This window comes from Erpetoichthys calabaricus, chromosome 12 (assembly GCF_900747795.2).
Source record: "Erpetoichthys calabaricus chromosome 12, fErpCal1.3, whole genome shotgun sequence".
Taxonomy (NCBI): Eukaryota; Metazoa; Chordata; class Cladistia; order Polypteriformes; family Polypteridae; genus Erpetoichthys; species Erpetoichthys calabaricus.
In genome coordinates, this window is record NC_041405.2 from 3,716,005 (window position 1) to 3,742,234 (window position 26,230).

The 26,230-nt window shown below is 45.9% G+C and overlaps 1 protein-coding gene across 2 annotated transcripts; it reads left to right on the forward strand.

Moving 5' to 3' along the window:
* The first annotated feature begins 9,888 nt into the window (after positions 1–9,888).
* cln3 (CLN3 lysosomal/endosomal transmembrane protein, battenin) lies at positions 9,889–25,314 on the forward strand. Of its 2 annotated transcripts, none has more exons than XM_028814900.2 (16): positions 9,889–10,054; positions 11,298–11,342; positions 12,846–12,882; positions 13,013–13,112; positions 15,982–16,053; positions 16,147–16,226; positions 16,296–16,381; positions 16,460–16,532; positions 16,960–17,103; positions 18,033–18,151; positions 18,326–18,378; positions 23,666–23,734; positions 23,820–23,875; positions 23,948–24,041; positions 24,135–24,275; positions 24,868–25,314. In XM_028814900.2, exons 1-16 carry the CDS (start codon positions 10,039–10,041, stop codon positions 24,988–24,990), a joined length of 1,308 nt encoding a protein of 435 aa, XP_028670733.1. In that variant the 5' UTR covers positions 9,889–10,038; the 3' UTR covers positions 24,991–25,314. The 2 variants fall into 2 exon arrangements, with proteins under 2 accessions (XP_028670733.1, XP_028670734.1); XM_028814901.2 differs by having other exon boundaries at positions 9,890–10,054; positions 24,871–25,314.
* Positions 25,315–26,230: the final 916 nt, after the last annotated feature.

Sequence of the window (26,230 nt, forward strand, 5' to 3'; positions counted from 1 at the left end):
AGTGTCACCCCCATTGTTGTCTGTGTGGTGTTTGCATGTTCTCTCTGTGCCCTAAATGTGTGTGTTTTGTAATCCCGGTCACACAAAGTACCCCAGCAAAGATTTGCAGGTTGGGTGGTCCGGGACCTTTGTGTGAGAGTCAGCAGTGGGTGTGTGCAGGGGTGGCAGTCGAGGCTCCGACTATCTGTACTTGTTTGGTGTGGCACTTGAATACTTTTGTGCAACTTATTGTGTCGTGTCGCAGCTTAATGTTAGGGCAGCTCATTGTCTCTGATAATATTAATCATGAGGTTGTATTGTAATATTGGTGTCATGTTGTTTGTGCAGCTAACTAATTAAACTTACGTAATCTCAAAATGTCTTGTATGTGTAACTGTGTCTGTTTTGCATGTGCCACGTATCCACCTTCATAATAGGATAAGCATCAGGGTGTTTGTCTGGGTGTCCGTCTGGTTGCTCTGACTCTGTCATTCCAATAGGTGGCGCATCACAACCATTTCTTGTCATTCCAACAGATGGCTCCTGTGTGCATGTGTGTGTCTGCATTTGTGTGCCTGAATGTGCATGCATGTATGTGTGTGAGTGTGTTCACTCTGCCTATGAGCTGATGTCATGTCCAGTGTTGTTCCTGCCCTGCACCAGATGCTTGCTGGGTTAGGCTCCGGCTGCCCACACGAACCTGCCCTGCATAAGCAGGTATAGAAAATGGATGGGCTGGGTCCACTAGAGGGCGCTGCAGCACCCTAAAACTCAGACACAACTGCATAGACACAAGTCCGGGTACAATACAAAGGTTCATTTGGACAAATACCTAACAAAAATGTGTCTTTAATAAGCACAATTACAATGTGATTCCTCGCCTGCTCTTGTTCTTCTCTCCTTCCACTCCTCCAGGTAAGCTTTGTCTTTCTTCCACCTCCAACTTGCCTGAGTGATTTTTCTTAGATTTCGTCCCTGGGGTATTTCCAGTGCTAAGGCACAGCCCAGTGGAAGCACTTCCTGGTCACTATGGAACCCGACAACGCTGCCCTACAGGACTACAGTTCCCAGCATGCCTTGCAGGTGTCTGTACACATAGTGTCACCCAGGGAGGCTGCCACCTAGCGTGTTGGGGGAGACGACAATCCTGAAAGGTTGTCCCCCCCCCTCACCTTCCACTACATTGTACCCCCCAGGCCTGGTATCGTTCCTTGGTCCAACCCTGCCGAGATGCTCAGTGTACCTCCTGCCATGTTGGCATCCTCTGCCCATCATGAGGCAGGACAATCTTCACTTTGTTTCTTGTGCCACTGAAGGGCTGGCCTCCCATCCAGGTACGGAATCTGACCCCATCCTGGCCAGGACACCCACCCACGTGTGTCGTCCATCACTCCATATGTTTGTCTGCGCACGAGTCTGTGTCCCGTTGTTGTCAGTCGGAGTTCCTCCCCTGGCTGGGGTCCCAAGTCTTCTTTCATGTCCTTTTTGTGCCATGTGTTTAAGTTTGTGTTGCGTTTGTTGATTACTTGCATTGTTCTTTGTTTTTGGTCTCGCCTGTAAGCTGCCTGTGTTAGGGTCCATGCGTGTCAATCACAGCTACCCCATAAATCCAGGGGGTCCCCCACAGTCCCGGGTGGTTCATTATGAATGCCCTTAGTGAGTTTCTGCTGTACTTTTTTGATATTTCTGCATTTTTGACCTTCAGCCCTGTGTTTGGACCTCGCTTTGGATTTGTGTTTTTTTTTTTGCTTCGGTTTGCCTCATTGTCTCAGCAAGTCCTTTTCTGCCTTTTGTCTCCCATGGAGCTTCCCTGTTTGTGTTTTATAAAGTTCCCTGATTGCCTTTTCTCATTAAACTGGGTTTGACGCCAAACCAGTGGGCATTTCTGGGGTTTACATGCTATTGGACTCCTAAGTCACAATGACGTCTTGGCTGTTTCCTGAGTGTGGGTTTGTGTGTCTTCCTCTCCCTTTTTTTACTTCTTGGGACTTGTGTGTGGAATTGTCTGCAGACGTGCATTGTTGTGTTGTTCATGTCATGTGGTTTTGCTGTCCCGTGTGTGTCTGTGTGTGTCTGAGGCTTTTTAAAATTATCTTCAGAGTTTACATTCATCTGCCGCGAGGGTTCCTTGTGCTTTGATCCCCTCCTGCCCGTTTGTGTATTCGTGTGGTTTTCTCTTTGTTTGTCTTTCTTTGTTCGGATTTCCTCCCTTGCACCAGTGTGGCTGATTTGCTTTGCCCAGTTTTCCTTCCTTCTCAACATGTCTGCCCACATCGGCTTGTTGCTCTGTGAGTCTGCGTATGTGTGTGTGTGATGTCACGCGTCTGTCAGTGTGAATTACTTTTGTTTTCTGTGCTTTTCTGACCTCTGTGTGTGTTTCTCTTGTCATTGTCATGCCTCTCGATGTTTGTCCCCCTCTCGTTGTGTGTTTGTCCTCACTGGTGTCCTCTTTGTCCTTTTAATTTCTCTTATTGTGTTGCTGCCTGTGCTTCTCTTGATCTCCTAACTTGCTTTGGTTTCTGTGTGGGGGTCTGCAATGACGACGCACACATGCACACACTTTATAACCAGGAAGAGTTACTCTGCTAAAGATAAATTTCCGTGACAGTGAATTTAGCAAAGCAGCTGGCCACTGGGTGCCAAGGGTGACTCAGGGCTGCTGCTACTCCAATGTGTGTATGTGTGTGTGCGTGTGTGTGTGTGTGTGTGTGTGCGTGTGCGTGTGTGTGTGTGTGTGTGTGTGTGTGTGTGTGAGAGAGAGAGGGAGTGTGACGCCATTAACAACAACTGAGGTGAGGCTGGGCAGAATATCTGACAGACAGACACATTGAGGGTGACAAAAGGGGACAGAATAGCCAAAGAACATACAGAAGGACAGGAGGTAAGGTGACAAACAGAGGAGAAAATATGTGCAGAGAGTAAAGAGCACAGAAGGACACACAGACACGGGATGACAAAGGGGACAGAGAATGTGACAAATGGACAGACAGACAGGTGACATGAGGGACAGACTATGTGATAGGTGTACAGATGGACAGACAGGTGACAAGGAAGTCAGAATATGTGACAGGTGGACAGATGGAAGGGTTAATAAAGAGGACAGAATATCTAAAGAGTGCATAGATGAAGAGTTACAAAGAGTGACAAAGTGAACAGCATATCTGGAGTGTTCAGACAGAAGGACAGAAAAGTGACAAGGAGGACAGCACAGGTGACAGGTGTACAGATGGACAGATAGACAGGTGATAAAGAGGACCGAATATGTGACAAGTGTACAAACGGACACACAAAATATCTAAAGGGCACACAAATAGCTTGAAGATGCAGAGATGTGGTCTGCCTATCAAATGGTGATGGGGAACAAGAGGACGTGGGGGGTCCTACTCCATGGTCACCATGTGCAGTCTGCCCAGCCTGTAGGTGGCAGTATGAAGTGCAGATAAGCTGATTGGCTGAACCCGGCTGGGGGACATTTGATCTGTTAAGCTGATTGGCTCAACCCAGCTGGGGACATTCGATCAGCAGCCGGCTCTCCAGTATGTCCCCTGACACGTCTGAGTTGTGTGCAGCCTTCCCATGCAGCTCTGGATATCCTTTTATCTTAGTGGTGGCACCCACAGCCTGCTTTTTCCCCCATGTGCATTGATTGAGTCAAGCAGTGCAGTAAAGGACCTTTTATATCATGACACACGTCACCCACCCTAAGAGTTTTAGTCTTCACATTTACCCTTTGAGATTTAACGGCACTAACTTGTAGTAAGTGTGACAGCGTAAAGCCCCGGTGACTCATTGTGTGACCCTGAATGAGACCCTTCACCCGCCGGTGCTGCAGCTGTATAATTACAGCATGTGTCTAAAATGACTGTCTCGACCACCAACACGCTATGTGATCATAAATATACCACTGCCCAAGCAGAGTTCAGATTATTGAAATATGGCAAGGACTGTTCTGTACCTGGAAATGGCGACAGCTGTGAAAGTTGCTACGTGATTGTCAGGCACCGTGCAAGAACCTAATTAGTATAACAAATGCACTTACAGTGCATCCGGAAAGTATTCCCAGCGCATCACTTTTTCCACATTTTCTTATGTTACAGCCTTATTCCAAAATGGATTAAATTCATTTTTTTCCTCAGAATTCTACACACAACACCCCATAATGACAACGTAAAAAAGTTTACTTGAGGTTTTTGCAAATTTATTAAAAATAAAAAAACTGAGAAAGCACATGTCCATAAGTATTCACAGCCTTTGTCATGAAGCTCACAATTGAGCTCCGGTGCATCCTGTTTCCCCTGATCATCCTTGAGATGTTTCTGCAGCTTCATTGGAGTCCACCTGTGGTAAATTCAGTTGACTGGACCTGATTTGGAAAGGCACACACCTGTCTATAGAAGGTCCCACAGTTGACAGTTCATGTCAGAGCACAAACCAAGCATGAAGTCAAAGGAATTGTCTGTAGACCTCCGAGACAGGATTGTCTCAAGGCACAAATCTGGGGAAGGTTACAGAAAAATTTCTGCTGCTTTGAAGGTCCCAATGAGCACAGTGGCCTCCATCATCCATAAGTGGAAGAAGTTCGAAACCACCAAGACTCTTCCTAGAGCTGGCCGGCCATTTAAACTGAGTGATCGGGGGAGAAGGGCCTTAGTCAGGGAGGTGACCAAGAACCCGATGGTCACTCTGTCAGAGCTCCAGAGGTCCTCTATGGAGAGAGGAGAACCTTCCAGAAGGACAACCATCTCTGCAGCAATCCACCAATCAGGCCTGTATGGTAGAGTGGCCAGACGGAAGCCACTCCTTAGTAAAAGGCACATGGCAGCCTGCCTAGAGTTTGACAAAAGGCACCTGAAGGACTCTCAGACCATGGGAAAGAAAATTCTCTGGTCTGATGAGACAAAGATTGAACTCTTTGGTGTGAATGCCAGGCGTCATGTTTGGAGGAAACCAGGCACCGCTCATCACCAGGCCAATACCATCCCTACAGTGAAGCATGGTGGTGGCAGCATCATGCTGTGGGGATGGGAGACTAGTCAGGATAAAGGGAAAGATGACTGCAGCAATGTACAGAGACATCCTGGATGAAAACCTGCTCCAGAGCGCTCTTGACCTCAGACTGGGGCGACAGTTCATCTTTCAGCAGGACAACGACCCTAAGCACACAGCCAAGATATCAAAGGAGTGGCTTCAGGACAACTCTGTGAATGTCCTTGAGTGGCCCAGCCAGAGCCCAGACTTGAATCTGATTGAACATCTCTGGAGAGATCTTAAAATGGCTGTGCACCGACGCTTCCCATCCAACCTGATGGAGCTTGAGAGGTGCTGCAAAGAGGAATGGGCGACACTGGCCAAGGATAGGTGTGCCAAGCTTGTGGCATCATATTCAACAAGACTTGAGGCTGGAATTGCTGCCAAACGGACATCAACAAAGTATTGAGCAAAGGCTGTGAATACTTATGGACATGGGATTTGTCAGTTTTTTTATTTTTAATAAACTTGCAAAAACCTCAAGTAAACTTTTATTCACGTTGTCATTATGGGGTGTTGTGTGTAGAATTCTGAGGAAAAAAATGAATTTAATCCATTTTGGAATAAGGCTGTAACATAACAAAATGTGGATAAAGTGATGTGCTGGGAATACTTTCCGGATGCACTGTATGTGTATGTTTATGAGTGCATGTTACAAAGTTGTCTCAGCATCTCTCCTCAGAACTTCTTCTTCTTCTTTCGGCTGCTCCCATTAGGAGTCACCACAGCGGATCATCTTCTTCCATCTCTTTCTGTCCTCGTCATCTTGTTCTGTCACACTCATCACCTGTATGTCTTTTCTCACCACATCCATAAACCTTCTCTTAGGCCTTCCTCTTTTCCTCTTCCCAAGTAGCTCTATCCTTAGTACACTTCTCTCATTATACCCCTCATCTTTCCTCTACACATGTCCAAACCAACGCAATCTCGCTTCTCTGACTTTGTCCCCCAACCGTCCCACCTGAGCTGACCCTCTAATGTTCTCATTTCTAATCCTGTCCATCCTCATCACACCCAATGCAAATCTTAACATCTTTAACTCTGCCACCTCCAGCTCTGTCTCCTGTGCCACCATCACCAGCTCATATAACAAAGCTGGTCTCACTACCGTCCTGTAGACCTTCCCTGTCACTCTTGCTGATACCTGTCAGAACATGTGACAATAAAACAAAGACAACATTACACGCATACAAACACATACACACAAAATATATGTTTATAAAGTATACAAACGTTCGCACAAAGTATATATGGATGGTTCCTTACCCACCAGGTAGCTTTTAAACTGGAGGGTCATCAATGGTTGAGCATCTGGCCAGGAGGACATAGTAATGGAAGAGAATACCTCCCAGGCCCATCCATCCAAAGCACTTTGTTCCAAAATGAATCTGGCTTGTCTAAATGAGCATTGGCATACAACAAGCGACTCTGTTTGTGGTGTGAGTGCAGAAAGGGCTTCTTTCTCATCACCCTGCCATACAGATGTTCTTTGTGTAAATTGCGGTGAATTGTAGAACGATGTACAGATACACCATCTGCAGCAAGATGTTCTTGCAGGTCTTTGGAGGTGATCTGTGGGTTGTCTGTCACCATTCTCACAATCCTGCTCATATGCCGCTCCTGTATTTCTCTTGGCCTGCCAGACCTGCTGGTTTAACAGCAACTGTGCCTGTGGCCTTCCATTTCCTGATTCCATTCCTTACAGTTACAGAAACTGACAGTTTAAACCTCTAAGATTGCTTTTTGTAGCCTTCCCCTAAACCAGGAGACTCAACAATCTTTGTTTTCAGATCTTTTGAGAGTTGCTTTGAGGATCCCATTCTGTCACTCTTCAGAGGAGAGTCAAAGTGAAGGAAGCCCAACTTGTAATTGACCACCTTAAATACCTTTATATCTCATGATGGACACACCTGTCTATGAAGTTCAAGGCTTAACGAGCTCATCAACCAATCAGCATTGAGCAGTGACAGGCATTCAAATCAGCACAATGACAAGGGGACCCACATTTGTGCACAGCCAGTTTTTCACATTTGATTTCATTTCATACAACTAAATACTGCGTCACTAAAAATCTTTGTTCGGAAAACACCGCAGTACTCCTAGGAAATGAAAGACATACCACTGTTATCTTTACTGTTGAAAGGAGAGTCAATTATCATGCAGGCTGAGAGGGGGTCCCAAACTTTTGCATATGACTGTATGTGTGTGTGAATTGGGTGAGAGCAGTTGAAAACACGTTCTCAGATTTTCATTTCAGTATTTTCTCACCCCTCATAGCGCCCCTTTGTTTAGCCCCCTACAATCCTGTGGTCCGCCGGTGCTGCTCCGCCACCTTGCAGTTTTAAATCTTGTAGTTTCTTGTGTGCCAGATCCATGGATCACAATCATCAACCTTGAAATAGCACATCAGCTCACAGACTGGAGGATGGAGGACGGTGATTACAGTGAAAGCCTGACGAGATCAGATCGGTCTGTTTCATATACAGTATGGGCGGAGTTATCTGTTCACTACGTAGAGCTGTTGCGTATGTACAGTAATTAGCCATCTACTGGGAACTTCTGCATACAGAAACCAAGCTCTCGTGATTGAAAAAAATGAAAGATGGCATACGAAGCAAAGCCAAGCTGCAATGCAACCACAAACCTCAGAGATTGCTTACCCCATCCCCTGTCTCTGTTCATCACGATGTGGACGCAGAAAATTCTGAAAGCCACAACAAAGCTGACAGCACGGCTCAGCAAAGCAACTGGTCGGAGTGCTGGACACAGAAGACCGACTTCCTGCTCAGAACAGTAAACCAAAGAGCAGCATCTGGGAGTCGCTGGCATCACTTGGCCCGTCCGCAAGCCCAGGACTTGAGCTGTCAAATGAATGGACGGAGTGGACCACCTGCTGTAGAAAAGACGAAGCAGCAAACTTCCCTTGGAAAAAGATGCAATGACTCGGACCGGAGGGGAACCACGCAGGTGAGCATCAGCAGGGGGACGGAGACGTGAATTACTGGAGCAGCAAAAACAGAGCTGCGCTGGGACAGAAAAAAGGAAGAAAACGCGTGAAAGAGAAATACAAATGAATCTTCTAAAGGCCATTAACTGCTACTGCTGGCTCACACTTGCTCTTTCAATCGTATCACCAAAGCCTTACTGACCAATCAGATTGCATCGAGGGACTGGACAGACACACACACACAGATCTTAGTGTTTTATTACATTGTAGATATCACAAATGCAGACATTTGTGACATGTTTAGTTATGTGTGGACACTAGGAGGCGCCCAGAGCCACCGACTCCTGACACAAGTGCAGCCACACAGTGAAGAGCTTCGATAAAGTGAGGTTTATTTGACAAAAATACCTCACACGAGTCACGAACACGCAGACTTCTCTCCACAACAAACCCTCCGTATCTCCTCACCTCCTCCCGACTCAACTCACCTGTTTGAGGCCGGGTGGCTTCCTTTATGCCAGACCCGGGAGAACTTCTGGTGTCAAACGACTACAGCCTGGCAGCACTTCCAGGTCAAGTGGAACTTCTTCCCAGGTATGTGCCTTTCTTACAGCCTCCCCTCTGGTGGAACCCACACACTCCAACAGGGCTAGTCACCAAGACTACATTTCCCAAGGTGCCTTGCAAGAGCATGAATGAAAACTCCACCCGAGGGAAGCTGCCACCTAGCGTAGTGGAGGATTAAATAGACCCCAGAGACCGCCCTTCCCCTGTCCGTCCATTTTTTCCCAGCCAGGAAAAGTACTGCAGACAAATTCAGATGTGATGTCTGTCCATCCACCTGAGGCCTCCTTGTCCAGGTAAGGAACCATCCTCCCTCCTGGTCAGGATGCCAGTCTATCCATCTTGGCCTTTACAGAATACATTAACACATTTCAAGATTTCTCAGATATCCACAGTACAAGATACATGTGCAGAGAACTCAAAATAGCTTCCTGCCCATTATTAGGTGACTCAAATGCATTTCATGACATCTTAAAACGGGTCGCTGATCCATTGCAGGTGCATACAAATGTATTTCAAGATCTCTCAAATGCATTTGAACAGATCTTTAAAAAGAAACGAACTTATTTCAAGGTATCTGAATAGCATTTTCAGATCTCTACAGTATAATTCACGATTTCTCAGATACACTCCAGAAATCTCAAATGAGTTTCCGGTCCATTTTCAGATTTCTCAAATGCATCCCCACTGCCAGGACAGGAAATTCTACACCAAGTGATTTGAGGATCTCACAAAATGTGTTTCACGATCTTAACACTCACACGTAGTTGTTTTGCTTTTATTCAGCAAGTAAATAAAAATCTGCCAAAGCGCTTTGCAAAATACAGTACATCAAAATAAGCTTAATAAATACAAATGTCTGGATAAGTAAATAAATCATAAAATAAAGAAAACAAGACTGAATGGCTTGATGTGAAATCTTAGATAGATAGATAGATAGATAGATAGATAGATAGATAGATAGATAGATAGATAGATAGATAGATAGATACTTTATTAATCCCGATGGGAAATTCACAAATCTTTTCACTTCCTTAGATTTTTTTTCCTTTATGATTGATTGATTGATTGATTGATTGATTGATTGATCGATCGATTGATTGATTTTTGCAGCGACCCTGTAACCGTTTAGCAGAAGGAAGAAGACTGTATGGGATGTCTGAGGTCTTTAATTGTCTCTTTTTGCCCTTTCTATGGCACCGAGTTAATAATAATAATATTAATAATAATAATAATAATAATAATAATAATAATAATAATAATAACCGTCTCATTGTTAACTTTCTTCACGTCACCTGCTTCTCACAGCGCAGCTCCATCGACGATGTGCGCAGGTGCGACACGGAACGTCTCTACGCCAACCCCCGGGGACGGGTTTCACATGGGCACCACCTCCCTTTACCGCCATAAACAAGGAAGTGAGCTGTCAGCTGCAGCGGAGTGATCAGTATTAGCTGCGCGAGCACGGGTTCAAGGAGGTGTGCGCACGCCGGCTTGCACCGCATCACTCGCCATCCGCAATGGACACTGACTCAGGTAAGGTTGTCATGGAAATGAGTCCGGGGAAGGTGTCCGTGTTGAGGTGTCCGGCTGGAAACACTGCGCTGCCGAGCCAGACGGCGCTTTAAAATCAAGTAACCGCGTTTTACACTATGAAGATAGATAGATAGATAGATAGATAGATAGATAGATAGATAGATAGATACTTTATTAATCCCAATGGGAAAATCACATGGAGATCGACTTTCTAAACGGAGCAAAAAGTCCTCAGTTGATCTGCTTCTTGCTTTAAATAAAAACGCATTTAATGGTAGTTTAGTGCGCAGGTACTCTGACAGCTGTTTCAAATTTTTGGAAGCGTAATGGTTTCCAATCCAGGCAAATATTCGTCCTGCTTCTGTGTTTTAAATTGACCTGTGATTGAAAGTCGGGTTTCGTGTCCGTGTTGCGCGATCAAAAACGAGTGAAACAAAACAATCACGTGAATGTAAAACCGGCTTCACGAAAAGAGCTGTGTTGACAAAACTTAAGTGGCCTCTCTCGTAACGTCGATTGGAAGAATTCGGTGTCACTCAAATTCGATTACCCAATCAGCGTGTAGTTTCAGCGTTCCTCGCGCTCGAGGCTCTCCAGTGGTGGTGAGTTGAAGTGCTGATGCGGCAAGGGGCATTCGCAATGTATTGGGGGAATGGAAAGGACGTTTAATGGAGTTCTCAGTGTATTGTCGATCGGTCAAACTCGTATATGCCAATTTAGCTTTGCAGGTAGTCCCGGGTTATTCTGGCAGAACTGAGTGCCAGTCTGGACCCAACCCTGGGCAAGATGCCAGTTCAGCATTCTTCAAACGCAAACACCTACAGTTGCTATTTCCAAGACGGGTACAAGACATTTGGTTTCATAGTTTAATAGTCTGTGTCCCTGGTAAGCTGACAACTCAATTCTGATCAGAATGCATTGGCCTTATTGAGTCCAGAATAATGCAAGTCCTGTCGGATGTTGGACATTTTGGTGGGTGGCACGGACGAGTCATAGATAGATAGATAGATAGATACTTTATTAATCCCAATGGGAAATTCACAGTCAGTCCTCCTTGAAGGATATGTCTGCAAGACATGCAAGCTGATCCAGAACCTTGAGCCGTCACACACACACATACACACAGAGATTCTCATATCTGGCCACTTAAACCATTTTAGGATTAAAAACAAAACACACACATAAAGAAAATCCCCTCTTGGCTTTTCACTAATCCCCCTTCTGTCTTTCTTTGTGTTTTCAGATAATGAAGGTGAACTCCACCGTGTGCCTATCCAGGAGCCTTCAGGTAATGCCCACTTCTGATATTTTCTCAGTTACTCCCAACACACGAAGATGTGGAGTAAAAAATAGGTTGGATTAAAGTGCACTTACTTCACTGTGTTTAGACCCTCATTTAATTTGACCTTCTAGTATCGCCACCTGATGTCCCCAAATGCCGGACCCTGCATGCCTGGCTTTGGTTGTATCACAGACTTAAAAGTTAAGAACCTCAGGCTAAATTTGGGCTAGCTTACATAAATAAGTTAATCTAAAGTGTACTTACTTCACACCATTGAGACTCCCCTCCCCTATTGGTACCCGGTGGCTTGAATGATGAACCCTGGGTGCCAGGCTGTGCTTACATCAATATGGTTAGTTAGGCTAAATTTAGGTTTATAGTTTGGAAAGTCAGGCTAAATTTAAGCTGACTAACTTAAATAAGTTCTGCTAAAGAGCACCCACTTCAACCCACTGAGACCCTAATTCAAGCTCTCCCTTCAGTATGAGTGCCTGGTGGGCCCAAATGTTGAACCCTGGGTGCCAGGCTTTGGTTACCAAGCTGGGCTAAAAGTGAGGAAAGTCAGAGCAAACTCATTCTAACTTAGTTAAACAACTCCGGCTAAAGAGCACTCATTTCAACCCACTGAGACCCTAATTCAAGTCCTCCCCCTAATATGGGTGTCTGGTGGCCCCAAATGCTTAACCCTGAGTGCCAGGCTTTGGTTACATCAATAATTAAGTTAGGTTTTAAGTTAGGAAAGTCAGGCTAAACTTAGTCTAACTAACATAAATATGTTAGGCTAAAGTGCACTTACTTCATCCCATTGAGACCCTAATTCAAGCTCTCAATTCAGTATGGGTGCCTGGTGGTCTCTACTGCTGAACTTTGGAGGCCAGGCTTTGGTTACAGTGTGAGGAAAGTCAAGTTAAGCTAAAGCTAACCAACCTAAATAAGTTAGACTAAATTTCACTTACTTCACCTCACTGAGACCCTAATTCAAGCTCCCCCTCTAGTATGGGTGCCTGGTGGTCTCAATTGTTAGACCCTGTGTACCAGACTTTGGTTATATCAAAAAGTAAGTTTAAAGTGAGGAAAGTCAGACTAAACTTTATATACGGTACATACGTAAGGCTAAGGTGCACTTATTTCACTCCGCTGAGACCCTAATTCAGTCCTACCCCAAGTGTGGGTGCCAGGCTTTGGTTACATCAATGTGAGCAGCAGGGCTTCTTACTCACTAGTAGCTCAGACTTACTTTGTGAGTTGGGGGGTCTTGGGGACATGGGAGGTGTCCATAAGTTCCTCCCACTCTGCCTCCATAGTTTCTGTCCAAACAGATTAGAATCACATAAAGTTTAAAAATGGCAGCTGGAGCCCGGGCACCTTGATGGGGTTGATGGGTCGGGTGGGGTTGGGGTCCTGTATTTCCAGATCACTTTTTTTTGTTGTTGTTGTCTCAATTTTTTATGCAAATCAGTTTTTTTTCCACGTCACTTCAACTTTCTTATTTCTTGTCTTTACTTACAGAGCGGGTGACCAAGTGGAGGAACTTGACTGGCTTCTGGTAAGTGAAACCGCTTCTGGATGTGTGGCAGCCTCACCCCGCCATGCCAGTCTGTAGTAAGTCTGCTCCCCCACCCCCACGACATTCTGCTTATGCTCCTCTCTTCTTCTTCTTCTTCTTCCTCTTTTAGGATTCTCGGTCTGTGTAACAACTTCGCCTACGTCATCATGCTGAGTGCCGCACACGACATCCTGAGCAAGCAGGGGGCAGGCAGCAACAGCACGCAACCTGTAAGCAGTTGGCCTCTCTGTGGCCCGTTTCTCCAGCCCCTCCAGGTGGGCCCATCTTTGTGGCCACACTGACCCGTTCTTGGGGTTGTTTTTTTAGTGTCTCAGATCTTCCAAGTGAAGACATCACTTCCTTCCTGTCCGTCCACATGTGCAGTTCTTACCCTATCCGTCTTTCTGGCTGTCTTCACTGCAGTCGTGTCTCTTAACATCCTGGTCCTCCCTTCTGTCTGTGCTGAGATGTCCATAAGCACCTGTTTGTCAAAATGTTTCTCCGTGATCCATTCTTCCCAGGTGTGTGTGGACCTCCATTCTGTGTGATCACGCTAACCTGCCCACATGGACCCTTCATAGCATCTCAATGTGGCTGTCCTTATCTTCTGGTCTTTCAGCGCTGGGCCATCAGGTTTTCTGCCAAATTTCCTTTCTCTCTAGATGTCTTGAAATGTCCTAAATGGTCTCCCATTGCCTAAGTGGCCTTGTCTTATTAATGTCACATAGCCTGACTGTCCTTCTGGTGGTCCTCACTGCAGTCGTGTCTCTTAATGTTCTGGTCCTCCCGTAAGATGTCCACAAGCACCTGTTTCAAGAGACTTGTGCAGTTGTCCGTTCATCCCAGGTGTCCACATGGACCTCCCATTGTGGCTGTCACCTCCATCCTGTATGTTCACAGTGACCTGCCCACATCGGCCTTTCTCAGGGTCCCATTCCCCTTATGTGTAAGTGTGACTGTCTTTATCCCAGCACTAGACTGTCAGGACTGCTTTTTGGTGTTCCTGTCCTCCTGCCTCTCCTTTGCTAATTTGACGTCACTTAGCCTGTCAGTCACCCTAGGTGGCTCCACTGCAGTGTGGTCCCTTAAATTGAATAAAAAGGCACATTCTGCATTTTTTTTTTGATATCAAAAGTGTCAATAATTGATATCTGGTGAGACGAGTGCTTAACACTTGTGCTAGCAGCTTTGGCGTAACGTTCGTACTCAGGTGGACTATGTGAGCTTGCCATTTGTGGATCTTTTACAACAGTCTTCTTGCTTTGTCGCTAAAAGCCTTTTGCTAAATCTTTTGGACTCTGTTCATTTGATTTGAAAGCAAGGGACTGCCAACTTGGCAATATTGATTTCTTCACGGCCGCCAATTCGTCCATCTGTGTGTTTGCAGAAGTTTAACCAACGTGCTTTTGTACAAGTTAGTGTGTAACTGATAACAATGAGGACACCTTGTGGCCAAACTGAGAATTACATGAATCATAGAACACCAGTGTTGGCTTACTCCAGAGGTGTCCAACTCCGGTGCTGGTGGGCTGCAGTGGCTGCAGGTTTTCATTCTAGCCATCTTCTTAATTGGTGAGCCGTTTTTGCTGCTCTTTTGCCTTCGTTTTAACTGACGGGACTCGGACCCCCTTAGTTGTTTCTTTTTCCTTAATGAGCAGCCAAACAATAATGAGGCACATAATGAGCAGATCACCTGAAAATAAAGAAAGGTGATCATATTGGTCTGCTCAGGTCACCAAAACATCTTGACGATGGTCTTAGGAATAAACAGAAAATCAACAGAATGAGAGCAGCAACAAGTCCTGATATTCAATAACGGCTTTAATGAACAGCAAGAATAGGCTTCTCGTGAAGAAACTGGTTGGACTTTGAAGCCCCAGTTTATCTGGTCATCTGTTGCCTCGTCTCACATCTCATTTCTGTTTGGCTGCCATTTAATGAAAAAAGGAATCAATTCAGAGGACTGAATCCTTAAAAACGGGGCGATTAAAATGAAGGGTAAAGGAGTTAATTAGTAGTGAAAATTGATTAGGAAAAGGGGGAGAATGAAAACCTGCGGCCCACCAAGACCAGAGTCGGACACCCCTGGCTTACTCAGTTAAAAATGGCAGCAGCCAACCCCGGGCAACAACATCATCAGTCGGTTATGTTTAAGAAGATATTTGGTGGACCATCAGATCACTCCTCTCTGCTCCTGACCGCACACAACAATCTGTCCACTCAGCTTGTGCTCTGGTCAATTCCTGCTGGCCACCTATTCCCCAGTTGGAAGTTCAGCTTCCTGTGCCCATCTTCATCTCTGCTTGTGTCCATCTCTGTCCATAAAACTGTGCACGTCCTGTTTTCATGCTCACTGTGGTCCTCCAGACTTTCCACACTAACCTCTCCTCTCAGCTGTCTGTTCCCATGGCCTACCATTCCTCAGTTTGAAGTTCCTCTGTCTGTCTGTTTCTCTCTTTGCCCAATTTCATCTCCGCATGCATCCATCTTTGTCCATAAAACTGTGCATGTCCTGTTTTCACGCTCACTTCAGTCCTCCAGACTGTCCACACTAACCTCTCCACTCAGCTGTCTGTTCCCGTGACCTTCCATTCCTCAGTTTGAAGTTCCTCTGTCTGTCTACTTCTCTCTGTGCTCAGCTTCATCTCCACATGCATCCATCTTTGTCCATGAAACTGTGCATGTCCTGTTTTTATGCTCTGCCCTCCAGACTGCCCACACTAACCTCTCCACTCTTCTTCCATTCTTCAGTTTAAAGTTCCCCTTTCTGTCTGCTTCTCTCTGTGTCCGATCTTTACCTCAACGTGCTTCATCTCAGTAAGTCCACTGATCCCATTCTTGTGGTGATGAAATGTGTTTCATGCTCACTTTAGTCCTCCTGACTGTCCACACTAACCTGTCCACTAGTCCGTTCTGTTCCGGGTGGCCTTCAAGTCCTCAATTTGAAGTGCATCTGTCTGCCCGCTTCTGTGTCTGGCGTCATCTCCACGTGCTTCACTTCAGCAGGCCTCTCTGTCCACTTGTCCTGTCCGTGAGGTGACCAGACTATTCAAACCATTGAACCTCTGATCTGCTGAATGTACATCTTCTCTCTTTTAGACCCCGGCCCCTGTCCCCACACGGAATTCCAGCAACAGCAGCCGATACGACTGCAACAGCCTGTCTACAGCGGTAAGCCCCCCTACCCGTCCATCTCCTCTACTAGCCTCTCCTCTCGCTGAGCCCCTTCTGCTGACCTTCCATGCTGCCTTTGTGTGATTTCAGGCGGTGCTGCTGGCTGACATTCTCCCTACCCTGGTGATCAAGTTCACGGCCCCCTTTTACATCCACCTCATTCCATACGGGTGAGTAAAGACCTCGGCGGACACTGAGGGAACCCAATGGCCATCGTACTGACGGCGTCTGTTTTGCAGTTTCCGGGTGCTGATATGCATCTTCACGGCCGCCGCCAGCTTCCTCATCGTTTCCTTTTCCACGGGCGTATGGATGAGCCTCTTCGGTAAGTGTGTCACAAAGCTGAATAGCCCAAGGGAGTGGATGGTGGTCCCACTAGCATTGTGTTCTTCTGTTATTTCAGGTGTGGTGTTTGCTAGCATCTCCTCTGGCTTGGGTGAACTGTCTTTTCTGAGCCTCACCGCCTTCTTCGACAGGTTGGTGCCCTTTCCGCCTCCTGCTGGCCACTAAGTAAATGAAATGGTTTAATCAGAGTCGTGCAGTCCCTCCATTTTATTGGATGGGAAAGATTTCATTAACACTTCATTTCACCTCAGCACTTCTAAGGCTTCTGCAATGACCTTTCAAATGCCACCGGGGGGTGTGGCTTCCTAACGAAAGACCAAATCACAGTACATTTTCATGCCATGTGGTTGGATTTGTTTGAATTTATTTCTGTATTTATGTGAGAACTCACACAAGTGAATAGAAAACTGTAGTATATTGTATGAGTATCCCATCCTCGTTGCATTTTACGTCAATCAAATCCCAAATTTGTACCTGCATATCCCGAATCGGAAAAGTGCTCCGTGCGACTATTTGTGCCCTAAAGTGTGTTTTCTCACCTACTGGATTTCTTTTCAGCTCCGTGATTGGCGGTTGGTCTTCAGGAACTGGTGGTGCAGGAATTTTTGGGGCCCTCTCTTACTCTGCCTTAACACAGGGAGGCTTGTCACCCCGGGACACCTTACTGGTGATGCTCATTGTTCCTGCTCTTATGATGGCCAGGTGAGCCCCTTTTTGTGCCGTTTTTTTTCTTTTTGATTCTGTCCACCCGGTGTATCCTTGCAATGTTATCCCCAGAAAAAGCTGAAATGGAAGGTGCCCATGTGTCAAAACAAGTGGTGTAGGGGATTTAGGCAGAGCTGGTAGTGGCGGAGTTGAAGATGCTACGATCTTCGCTCGGAGTAACGAGGGCAGTCAAGACTAGGGATGAGTATATGAGAGGGACAACACGGGTATGACAGTTGGGTGATAGAAGCGAGAGTGAGATGGTTTGGCACATGCAGAGGGGAGATGAGGGGGCATAGAATGAGGAGGATGGAACCACCAGGAAAGAGGAAGGCCAGAGAGGAGGCTTGTGGATGTGGTGAGGGAGGACATGAAGGCAGTCTGTGTGGTAGAAAATGATGGCAGCTGGAAAGACTCCGGGCGGCACGGTGGCGCAGTGGGTAGCGCTGCTGCCTCGCAGTTGGGTGATCTGGGGACCTGAGTTCGCTTCCCGGGTCCTCCCTGCGTGGAGTTTGCATGTTCTCCCCGTGTCTGCGTGGGTTTCCTCCGGGCGCTCCGGTTTCCTCCCACAGTCCAAAGACATGCAGGTTAGGTGGATTGGTGATTCTAAATTGGCCCTAGTGTGTGCTTGGTGTGTGGGTGTGTTTGTGTGTGTCCTGCGGTGGGTTGGCACCCTGCCCGGGATTGGTTCCTGCCTTGTGCCCTGTGTTGGCTGGGATTGGCTCCAGCAGACCCCTGTGACCCTGTGTTCGGATTCAGCAGGTTGGAAAATGGATGGATGGATGGATGGAAAGACTCCCCTTTGTATTACTCTGCCATGATTTACATGAAGTGACCAGGCTTGACCCTGGGGGGCCGTAATTTAGCTGGTGATTTTGTCTCACTCAATGGCCTCCCTCTTTTTTTTTTTTTTTTATCCTTGGCAGCTATTTTTGTCTTCTGGTGCGCCCACCTTCTCTGCCACAGTGGAAGAAGAAGGACGACGGCTATTTCAGATCCTCCGAAGTCAGACGCCCTCTTCTGGAAGATGAGGAACCCAACAATGGTGAGAAGGGCAAACAAAGCAGAACTGAATGTGGGGAGGGCTTTGCACAAGGTGGCATTTCTTAATTTGCTAGTCAGTACCCTCATTTTTAATGGAGAGCAGAAAGTAATCCTGAACAATGCAGACATGTAGGGGATTTGAGGGAGTAACCTGATGATCTGGATTTCTTTTCAGACGTCAGAGAGGCTGTTGACCTGAGCTTCACTGAGAAACTGTCCATCATTAGGGTGAGTAGATCCTGGACTAGGAGTGGGCAGTAGGGGCAAAAATCCACATCACACGATTAGTATAAACTCTTAACATTTTGGTTGGTACCAGTATAACTTTTTTTTTAACAAATAATAACATATATTCATGATAAATTCTGCACATCGTAGCGTCTTTTTCGAAATACTTGTTAATGCTCTGCTGCTCAAATAGATTAGATTGACTTCTTCGACCTGAACCGATGAAAATGCAGCTTCTCTCTGTCTCAGTCATGCCAACACAGGAGGAGCCTTGGCTGTTTTTGTTTTATTTCCCTCTCTCCCTATATATATATATATATATATATATATATATATATATATATATATATATATATATATATATATGGTTGAAATAGTTTACTGTCAAATAATGCAAAGAGTACGCGACACGTTTTTCACCCTAATTCTGGGCTCATCAGGCGTAAACACTCTACTGCACTCCCTCTCGGGAATCGAACCTCGGACGTCAGCGCCAGAGGCCAACCACAAGCGTTACCTGGTAGGTAACCACCCATACAATCAGATTGTGACACAGACTACGAATGCCGTGAATATATTATATATATGTATAATCTTCATTTGGATCTTGATCTTTGTTTGTACGTGAATGAATTAGAAGAAGAAGCACTAGATGGCAGTAGAGAGACAGCTAAAACAGGGGTAGGCAATGTCGGTCCTGGAGTGCCACAGTATGTGCAGGTTTTTGTTCCAACCCAGTTCCTTAACGAGAACTCAATTATTGCTGATGAAGCACATATTGCTTAAGTGACATTTTAATGCTTCATTTTAGTGGTCTCGCTTGTTAAGGTTCTCCAACCTTAATTGCTTATTTCAATCTTAAACTGCTGCATTCAGTGTTTTAATTGCTCCTTATTAGCAATAAGATGTAAAACAGGGGTAGGCAATGTCGGTCCTGGTGAGCCGCAGTGGCTACAGGTTTTCATTCCAACCCAATTGCTTAATTAGAAACCAATCATTGCCAATCTCAGACCTTATTTAATTTTATGGCTTGTTAGTCTGTGCAATGTAAGGCTCTTATATTGTAGATTTTTTTCCTTTCCAAGGATATCATCCAAATGATTTGAAGCCTAAAACAGATCATTTTCAGTCTGTCACATTTTTCTATTAAGTGTTTTATTAAATCAAACCGTGCATGATGAACACACACAGATGTAATTGGAAAAAAGCTAGCTGGAGAACTGCTGGCTGCTTTGTCTTTTACATCTTATTGCTAATAAGGAGCAATTAAAACACTGAATGCAGCAGTTTAAGATTGAAATAAGCAATTAAGGTTGGAGAACCTTAACAAGCGAGACCACTAAAATGAAGCATTAAAATGTCACTTAAGCAATATGTGCTTCATCAGCAATAATTGAGTTCTCGTTAAGGAACTGGGTTGGAACAAAAACCTGCACATACTGTGGCACTCCAGGACCGACATTGCCTACCCCTGAGCTAAAACATAGGCATTGCATTAAGATTCTCCTCCAGGCTTATACTACTGAAGACTGTAGTACTCCAGTCACACCTCAAAACACAGACATTCAAACTAAACAAATTGTTGTGCTTTAAATTAAGCAATCTTTATATATAATCTTCATTTGGATACTTGAGCTTTGTTTGTCCGTGAATTCCACGCATGCGTAGACCACCTTCCAGTTTAGTACGTTGTTGTTACTCACGGATGTCAACAATGTGCCGGAATAACGAAAGGGGTGGTGGACAGTGTTACGCTGGTTAGCTCCTGAGGCCTGGTTAGAGAATGAGATTGCCGAAGATAAAAGGTACGTGCCTACGTAACATATGAATGAAAGAAAGACAGTGGGTAAAATGAATGACAACATAACAGCACGTTCCGGAAATTATTATTGTTACGTTGTAGCCGGCGAGTGCTGCGCATCTCACAGTTGTACCGTGGCTTGCTCACATGTCAGTGAAGTGATCCCTATCTATGCTTTAAAGAGCCTGGATACCTGTGTGTCTCCCTTTTATAACCATTGCTCCGTGTATATTGCCTTACTCTTTGGATTGCCACAAAGCAACTTGTGAGATTGGAGAAAGGTTGAGAAGAGATCGTGAGAGGAAACGACAGCGTCATGAAAACGAGACGGACTGTGAACGGAGAGAAGCAGAAATGCTCCTCCACCACCACATAATTACTATTAGGACAGTGATTCCTAGTAGGCCGTTCCTATCAAATCAATGTCCAAGGGTTTTGTTTTGTAATTTTGTTTCCCTTATAAAAAAATCATAATGCTGTGCGACGAAGGGCCCAGTTCACGACTGACAGCCGCGTTTAAACAGGGAGCCCTTCACAGACAACTTTAACACGCGCAACGTAGTTGGGCGCACATGGCTACAATATATATATAGATAGATAGATAGAGATATAATAGAGAGATAGATATAGATAAGTGCCCAAAAAATGAAAGGCACACTTTCTAATCTGAGTACAGTGATCCCTCACTATATCGCGCTTCGCCTTTCGCGGCTTCACTCCATCGCGGATTTTATATGTAAGCACATTTAAATATATATCGCGGATTTTTCGCTGCTTCGCGGGTTTCTGCGGACAATAGGTCTTTTAATTTCTGGTACATGCTTCCTCAGTTGGTTTGCCCAGTTGATTTCATACAAGGGACGCTATTGGCAGATGGCTGAGAACCTACCCAACTTACTTTCTCTCTCTCTCTCTCTCTCTCTCTTGCGCTGACGTAGGGGGTGTGTGAGCAGGGGGGCTGTGTGCAGCTGCTTTGTGAAGCGACATGCTGCACGGAGCTTCGCATACTTAAAAGCTCAAAGGGCACGTATTGATTTTTTTTATCTGTCTCTCGCTATCTCTCTTCCTGCTCCTGACAGAGGGGGTGTGAGCTGCCGCCTTCAACAGCTTTGTACCGGCGGTGCTTCGCATACTTAAAAGCCGTATTGATTTTTTTTTTGACTGCTTGCTTTGCACTCCTTTGAAAAGGAAGATATGTTTGCATTCTTTTAATTGTGAGACAGAACTGTCATCTCTGTCTTGTCATGGAGCACAGTTTAAACTTTTGAAAAAGAGACAAATGTTTGTTTGCAGTGTTTGAATAACGTTCCTGTCTCTCTACAACCTCCTGTGTTTCTGCGCAAATCTGTGACTCAAGCATGACAATATAAAAATAACCATATAAACATATGGTTTCTACTTCGCGGATTTTCCTATTTCGCGGGTGGCTCTGGAACGCAACCCCCGCAATGGAGGAGGGATTACTGTATAGCATCAAGTCAATGACACTTCTGAGCTATTGATCTGGTCAGTGAAGTAGCAGAGGGGCTTGTTCATCAGTTTCAGCTGCTTTGGTGCACTAGAGGGGCAACAATGTGACGACCCCCAAAACAGGAATGAATGGTTTAACTGGTGGAGGACACTGACATTTTCCCCTCCTCATCTGTTTTGTCACTCATTTTGCATTTGACTACGGTCAGTGAGCTGACAAAGATAGTCCAACTTCTCCAGGATGGCATTGCCAGGTTTGCTGTGTCTCCCAACACAGTCTCAAGGGCATGGAGGAGATTCCAGGACACAGACAGGCAGTTCCTCTAGGAGAGCTGGACAGGACCCCTCGTAGAAGGTCCTTAACCCATCAGCAGGACCCACTGGAGGAACAGGATGATCACTGGCAGAGCCTACAAAATGACCTCCGGCTGGCAGGCCACTGGTGTGAATGTCTCTGACCAAACAATCAGAAACAGACTTCATGAGTGTGGCCTGAGGGCTCGGCGTCTTCTAGTGGGCACCGTGGAGCTCGATTGACATTTGCCATAGAATACCAGAATTGGCAGGTCCACCACTGGCAGGCGCCCTGTGCTTTTCACAGATGAGAGCAGGTTCACCCTGAGCACATGTGACAGACGTGAAAGGTTATGGAGAAGCTGTGGAGAACGTTCTGCTGCCTGTCACATCGTTCAGCATGACTGGTTTGGTGGTGGCTCAGTGATGGTCAGTCTGGGGAGGCATAGCCATGGAGGGACGCACAGATCTCTACAGGCTAGACAATGGGCACCTTGACTGCCATTAGTTATTGGGATGAAATCCTTGGAGCCATTGTCAGACCCTATGCTAGTTCCTCCTGGTGCACGACAATGCCCGGCCTCATGTGGTGAGAGGATGAAGGAATTGATACCATTGACTGCCCCATCCCCGCATCCCCCAAAAACCCGGTCACGCTCACTTGCCTGACCTCAATCCAATAGAACACCTCTGGATGGGACATTATGTTTGGGTCCATCCGACACCTCAGCCTGTCCAGGAGCTCAGTGATGCCCTGGTCCGGATCTGGGAGGAGATCCCCCAGGACACCATAGGTTGTCACATTAGGACGTTTTCAGGAGTGGGGGGGGTCCATACATGATTTGGAGTTGCTACAATGAAATTTCAGCCAAATGGACTCATCTGCCTGCCCCATCATGTTTTCCCTTTGATTTTCGGGGTGTCCCTCTCTCTATCGGTTGATCCTTTTCATTTCCATCCTTCCGTTCCTCACACATCACCATATCAGTCCATAGCAGTAGAGAGAGCCAGCAGCATTTTTTCCCATTGAGATCTGACGGGTTTACAAAGTGTTCCTTTAATTTTGGAGCAGTTTATATAATATATATATATATATAATATATTACACTGCTCAAAATAGAGGAAGGGTACACTTCATCATGGCCGTCTTACACCAAGTCAGTGCAGGCTAGTGAGTACAATATGGTCCTTTTTAATTTAATGACTGATTACATTAATACAAGTTTGAAGTCCTCCATATTAGTAAAGATTTTCCATTTGAATGTTCATTGAGACCCGATGTGGGATTTCAGTGTTCCGTTAAGTTTTTGAGCGGCGTACGCACCCATACCTACCTACCTACTTATACAGCCAAACCCTTTTAATCCAACGTAGAGTCACTGGGGGGCCGAGCCCAACACTGTGTCACCAGTGAAGTTGGACCGCACGTCACTTTGAGGCCCACTCATTGTCACGTGGTGCACATTCAACTCCATGACACGGAGACGTTACCTGTAAGTCACAAATGCAATGACTGAAAGTCCCGCGTCCCGCTTCATGTTTGGTGATCGCTCGCGTCTTACATGTTAATCGTCTTCACACGTTTTCCACTCATTTTTAGCATACTTGTAAAATGCTGTCGTCATAGTTTGTTCGTTCCTCGCACCGATCGACTGTTTGTTGTCCACGCCTTCCCCTGCCCTGAGCTCTCTAAGCCCACTGAGCCCGGCTTGTCTTCCACAGGGCCTGCTGAAGTTCATCGTTCCCCTGGCTGTCGTCTATTTTGCCGAATACTTCATCAATCAGTGCCTGGTAAGTGACGTGAATGCACATCTGACAGTCCAGCGGTCCGCAGGCGTCTCCAGGCGGCCTCACTTGTCTTTTTTTGCTCTTGCAGTTTGAGCTCCTGTATTTTCCCCAAGTGCCACTGAGGCATTCAGAGCAGTACAGATGGTGAGTCTCTGCCCACACGCTGCCCTTTACTCGCCCGCCTCGGCCTGCATGCTCACACTCTCTTTATCGCAGGTATCAGACGCTCTATCAGGCGGGAGTCTTTGTGTCGAGATCGTCGCTGATGTGCGTGCAGATTAGACGAATCTGGCTGCTGGCTCTTCTGCAGGTTTGTTTGCATGGATGAATGGACTCGATGGCTGGGGTCCATCTTTGCTGACCTGTTGACCATTCTCTCTCTTCTCTCCTTCCTCCCTTGCAGTGTGTCAACATGGTCTTCCTGCTGTTCGCTGTGTACTATCAGTTCATCCCCAGCGTCTACATCGTCTTCATCATTATCTTCTATGAAGGTCTCCTGGGAGGTGCTGGCTACGTGAACACCTTCAACAACATCAGCCGTGAGGTGAGAGGGACGCGTTTTCTGTTATCCTGGTTGGCATTAACGACACTAAAAATGCCAAAAACATCCTGCACCTTGAGCCTTAATCTGGGTCTTAATCGAGAGCTAATGTTGTGACACACGTGACACAATCAACGAACTGGACTTGTAGGCTACCTGGGCCACGTGGGCGGGCTTTGGGTTTCTCTCATGGCAAGCAGCGGTGAGGCAACACGCAATGGCCGACAGTCACGCACCATGACTCACAGGAAAGGACATCTGCTAATGGTGAAGCATATTGCATAGGCCAATCAACTACACACCGTTACGCCACGACAAACAACACCATCGATGACCTCCGCTCGGCGCCATTTCGCGGCCAATGAACGAGACACGAGTTGGAGGTGCAAGCTGCCTTCGCCATGTAATTGGGCTTTGTGTGAAAAGCTGGGCGAGGGCAGAGCTGTTTCTTGGCTTAAGCGATGCTAAGCAACAGCTAGGGGTTCTGGGTAGAGTTTGGGGGAGGTAAGGCGGAGGGGGACTCGTACGAGAGACTGTTCATTGGTTTTCGTCCATTTTTATTATTGGGTTTAATTTGGCTTCACTTTTCTCCTAGCAGAGCACAAAGGACCGCCGAGAGTTTGCAATGGGAGCGGCGAGCGTGGCGGACACACTGGGCATTGCACTGTCGGGCGCCATCTCCATTCCAGTGCATAATTACCTGTGCCAGCTTCCTTGATGATGGGGAAACACAAGTTGTGATCGCCAAGGGTGCGTGGGTCACTCCATGAGACCGGAGTAATGGTGGGAATGGAGGTAGGACTGGGAACTATTTTAAGGTGAAATCTCCCAGTTGTCCATGTCTTGCATTTCTAAAGCTTTCGTTCCCCCAGGCACTGCCCCTCGGAATCTCCTTGTGCCAGAGAGCAGGGTGGGAGATTAACTACCTGCAGGGGGCGCCACGAGGAGAGGCCAAAGCAACTGCAGGGTCTCCTCAGCAGGCTGAGGGTGGAGGTTGGCATTGTGCCATTTAATTTATGTGACAAATAAAAATTTGTTTTAATGTTTTCTTCTTTTGGGTGCATATGCTAAGTCATCTTATTCTCCATTGCTGATTTAGCGTATACCAGCTGTGCTACCCACCTAGGATGGGCTAGAAATCAAAGTAATCAATGTAGACCTCAGCATTAACATCTATTGGAATGCATTTTGTAATGCCTATAGTAATAAAATGCATTTTATTTGTCTTTGTCATTCCAACACATGGCGCATCGCAAACATTTGTAGTGAAAAGATGCATTGCTACAAATGTTTGTGATGTGTCATCTGCTGGAATGACAAATGCAATGCATATGTCTCTGTTATATGCCTTTTGGCATGGGATTGGTAGAAGCAGTGTTAAAGGAGATCATGGGTTCACATCCCAGGCCTCGTAGGCAGAAAAAGCGCTACAGTATATACAGTGGTGAGAAAAACTATTTGCCCCCTTCCTGATTTCTTATTCTTTTGCATGTTTGTCACACAAAATGTTTCTGATCATCAAACACATTTAACCATTAGTCAAATATAACACAAGTAAACACAAAATGCAGTTTTTAAATGATGGTTTTTATTATTTAGGGAGAAAAAAAATCCAAATCTACATGGCCCTGTGTGAAAAAGTAATTGCCCCCTTGTTAAAAAATAACCTAACGGTGGTGTATCACACCTGAGTTCAATTTCCGTAGCCACCCCCAGGCCTGATTACTGCCACACCTGTTTCAATCAAGAAATCACTTAAATAGGAGCTGCCTGACACAGAGAAGTAGACCAAAAGCACCTCAAAAGCTAGACATCATGCCAAGATCCAAAGAAATTCAGGAACAAATGAGAACAGAAGTAATTGAGATCTATCAGTCTGGTAAAGGTTATAAAGCCATTTCTAAAGCTTTGGGACTCCAGCGAACCACAGTGAGAGCCATTATCCACAAATGGCAAAA

Bases quoted from the DNA above. Each gene is read 5' to 3' on its own strand.
- cln3 (XM_028814900.2), top strand. The intron at 13,113-15,981 runs GTAAGCAGTTGG...TCTCTCTTTTAG, and splicing joins GCAGCAACAGCACGCAACCT to ACCCCGGCCCCTGTCCCCAC. The intron at 23,876-23,947 runs GTGAGTCTCTGC...TCTTTATCGCAG, and splicing joins CATTCAGAGCAGTACAGATG to GTATCAGACGCTCTATCAGG.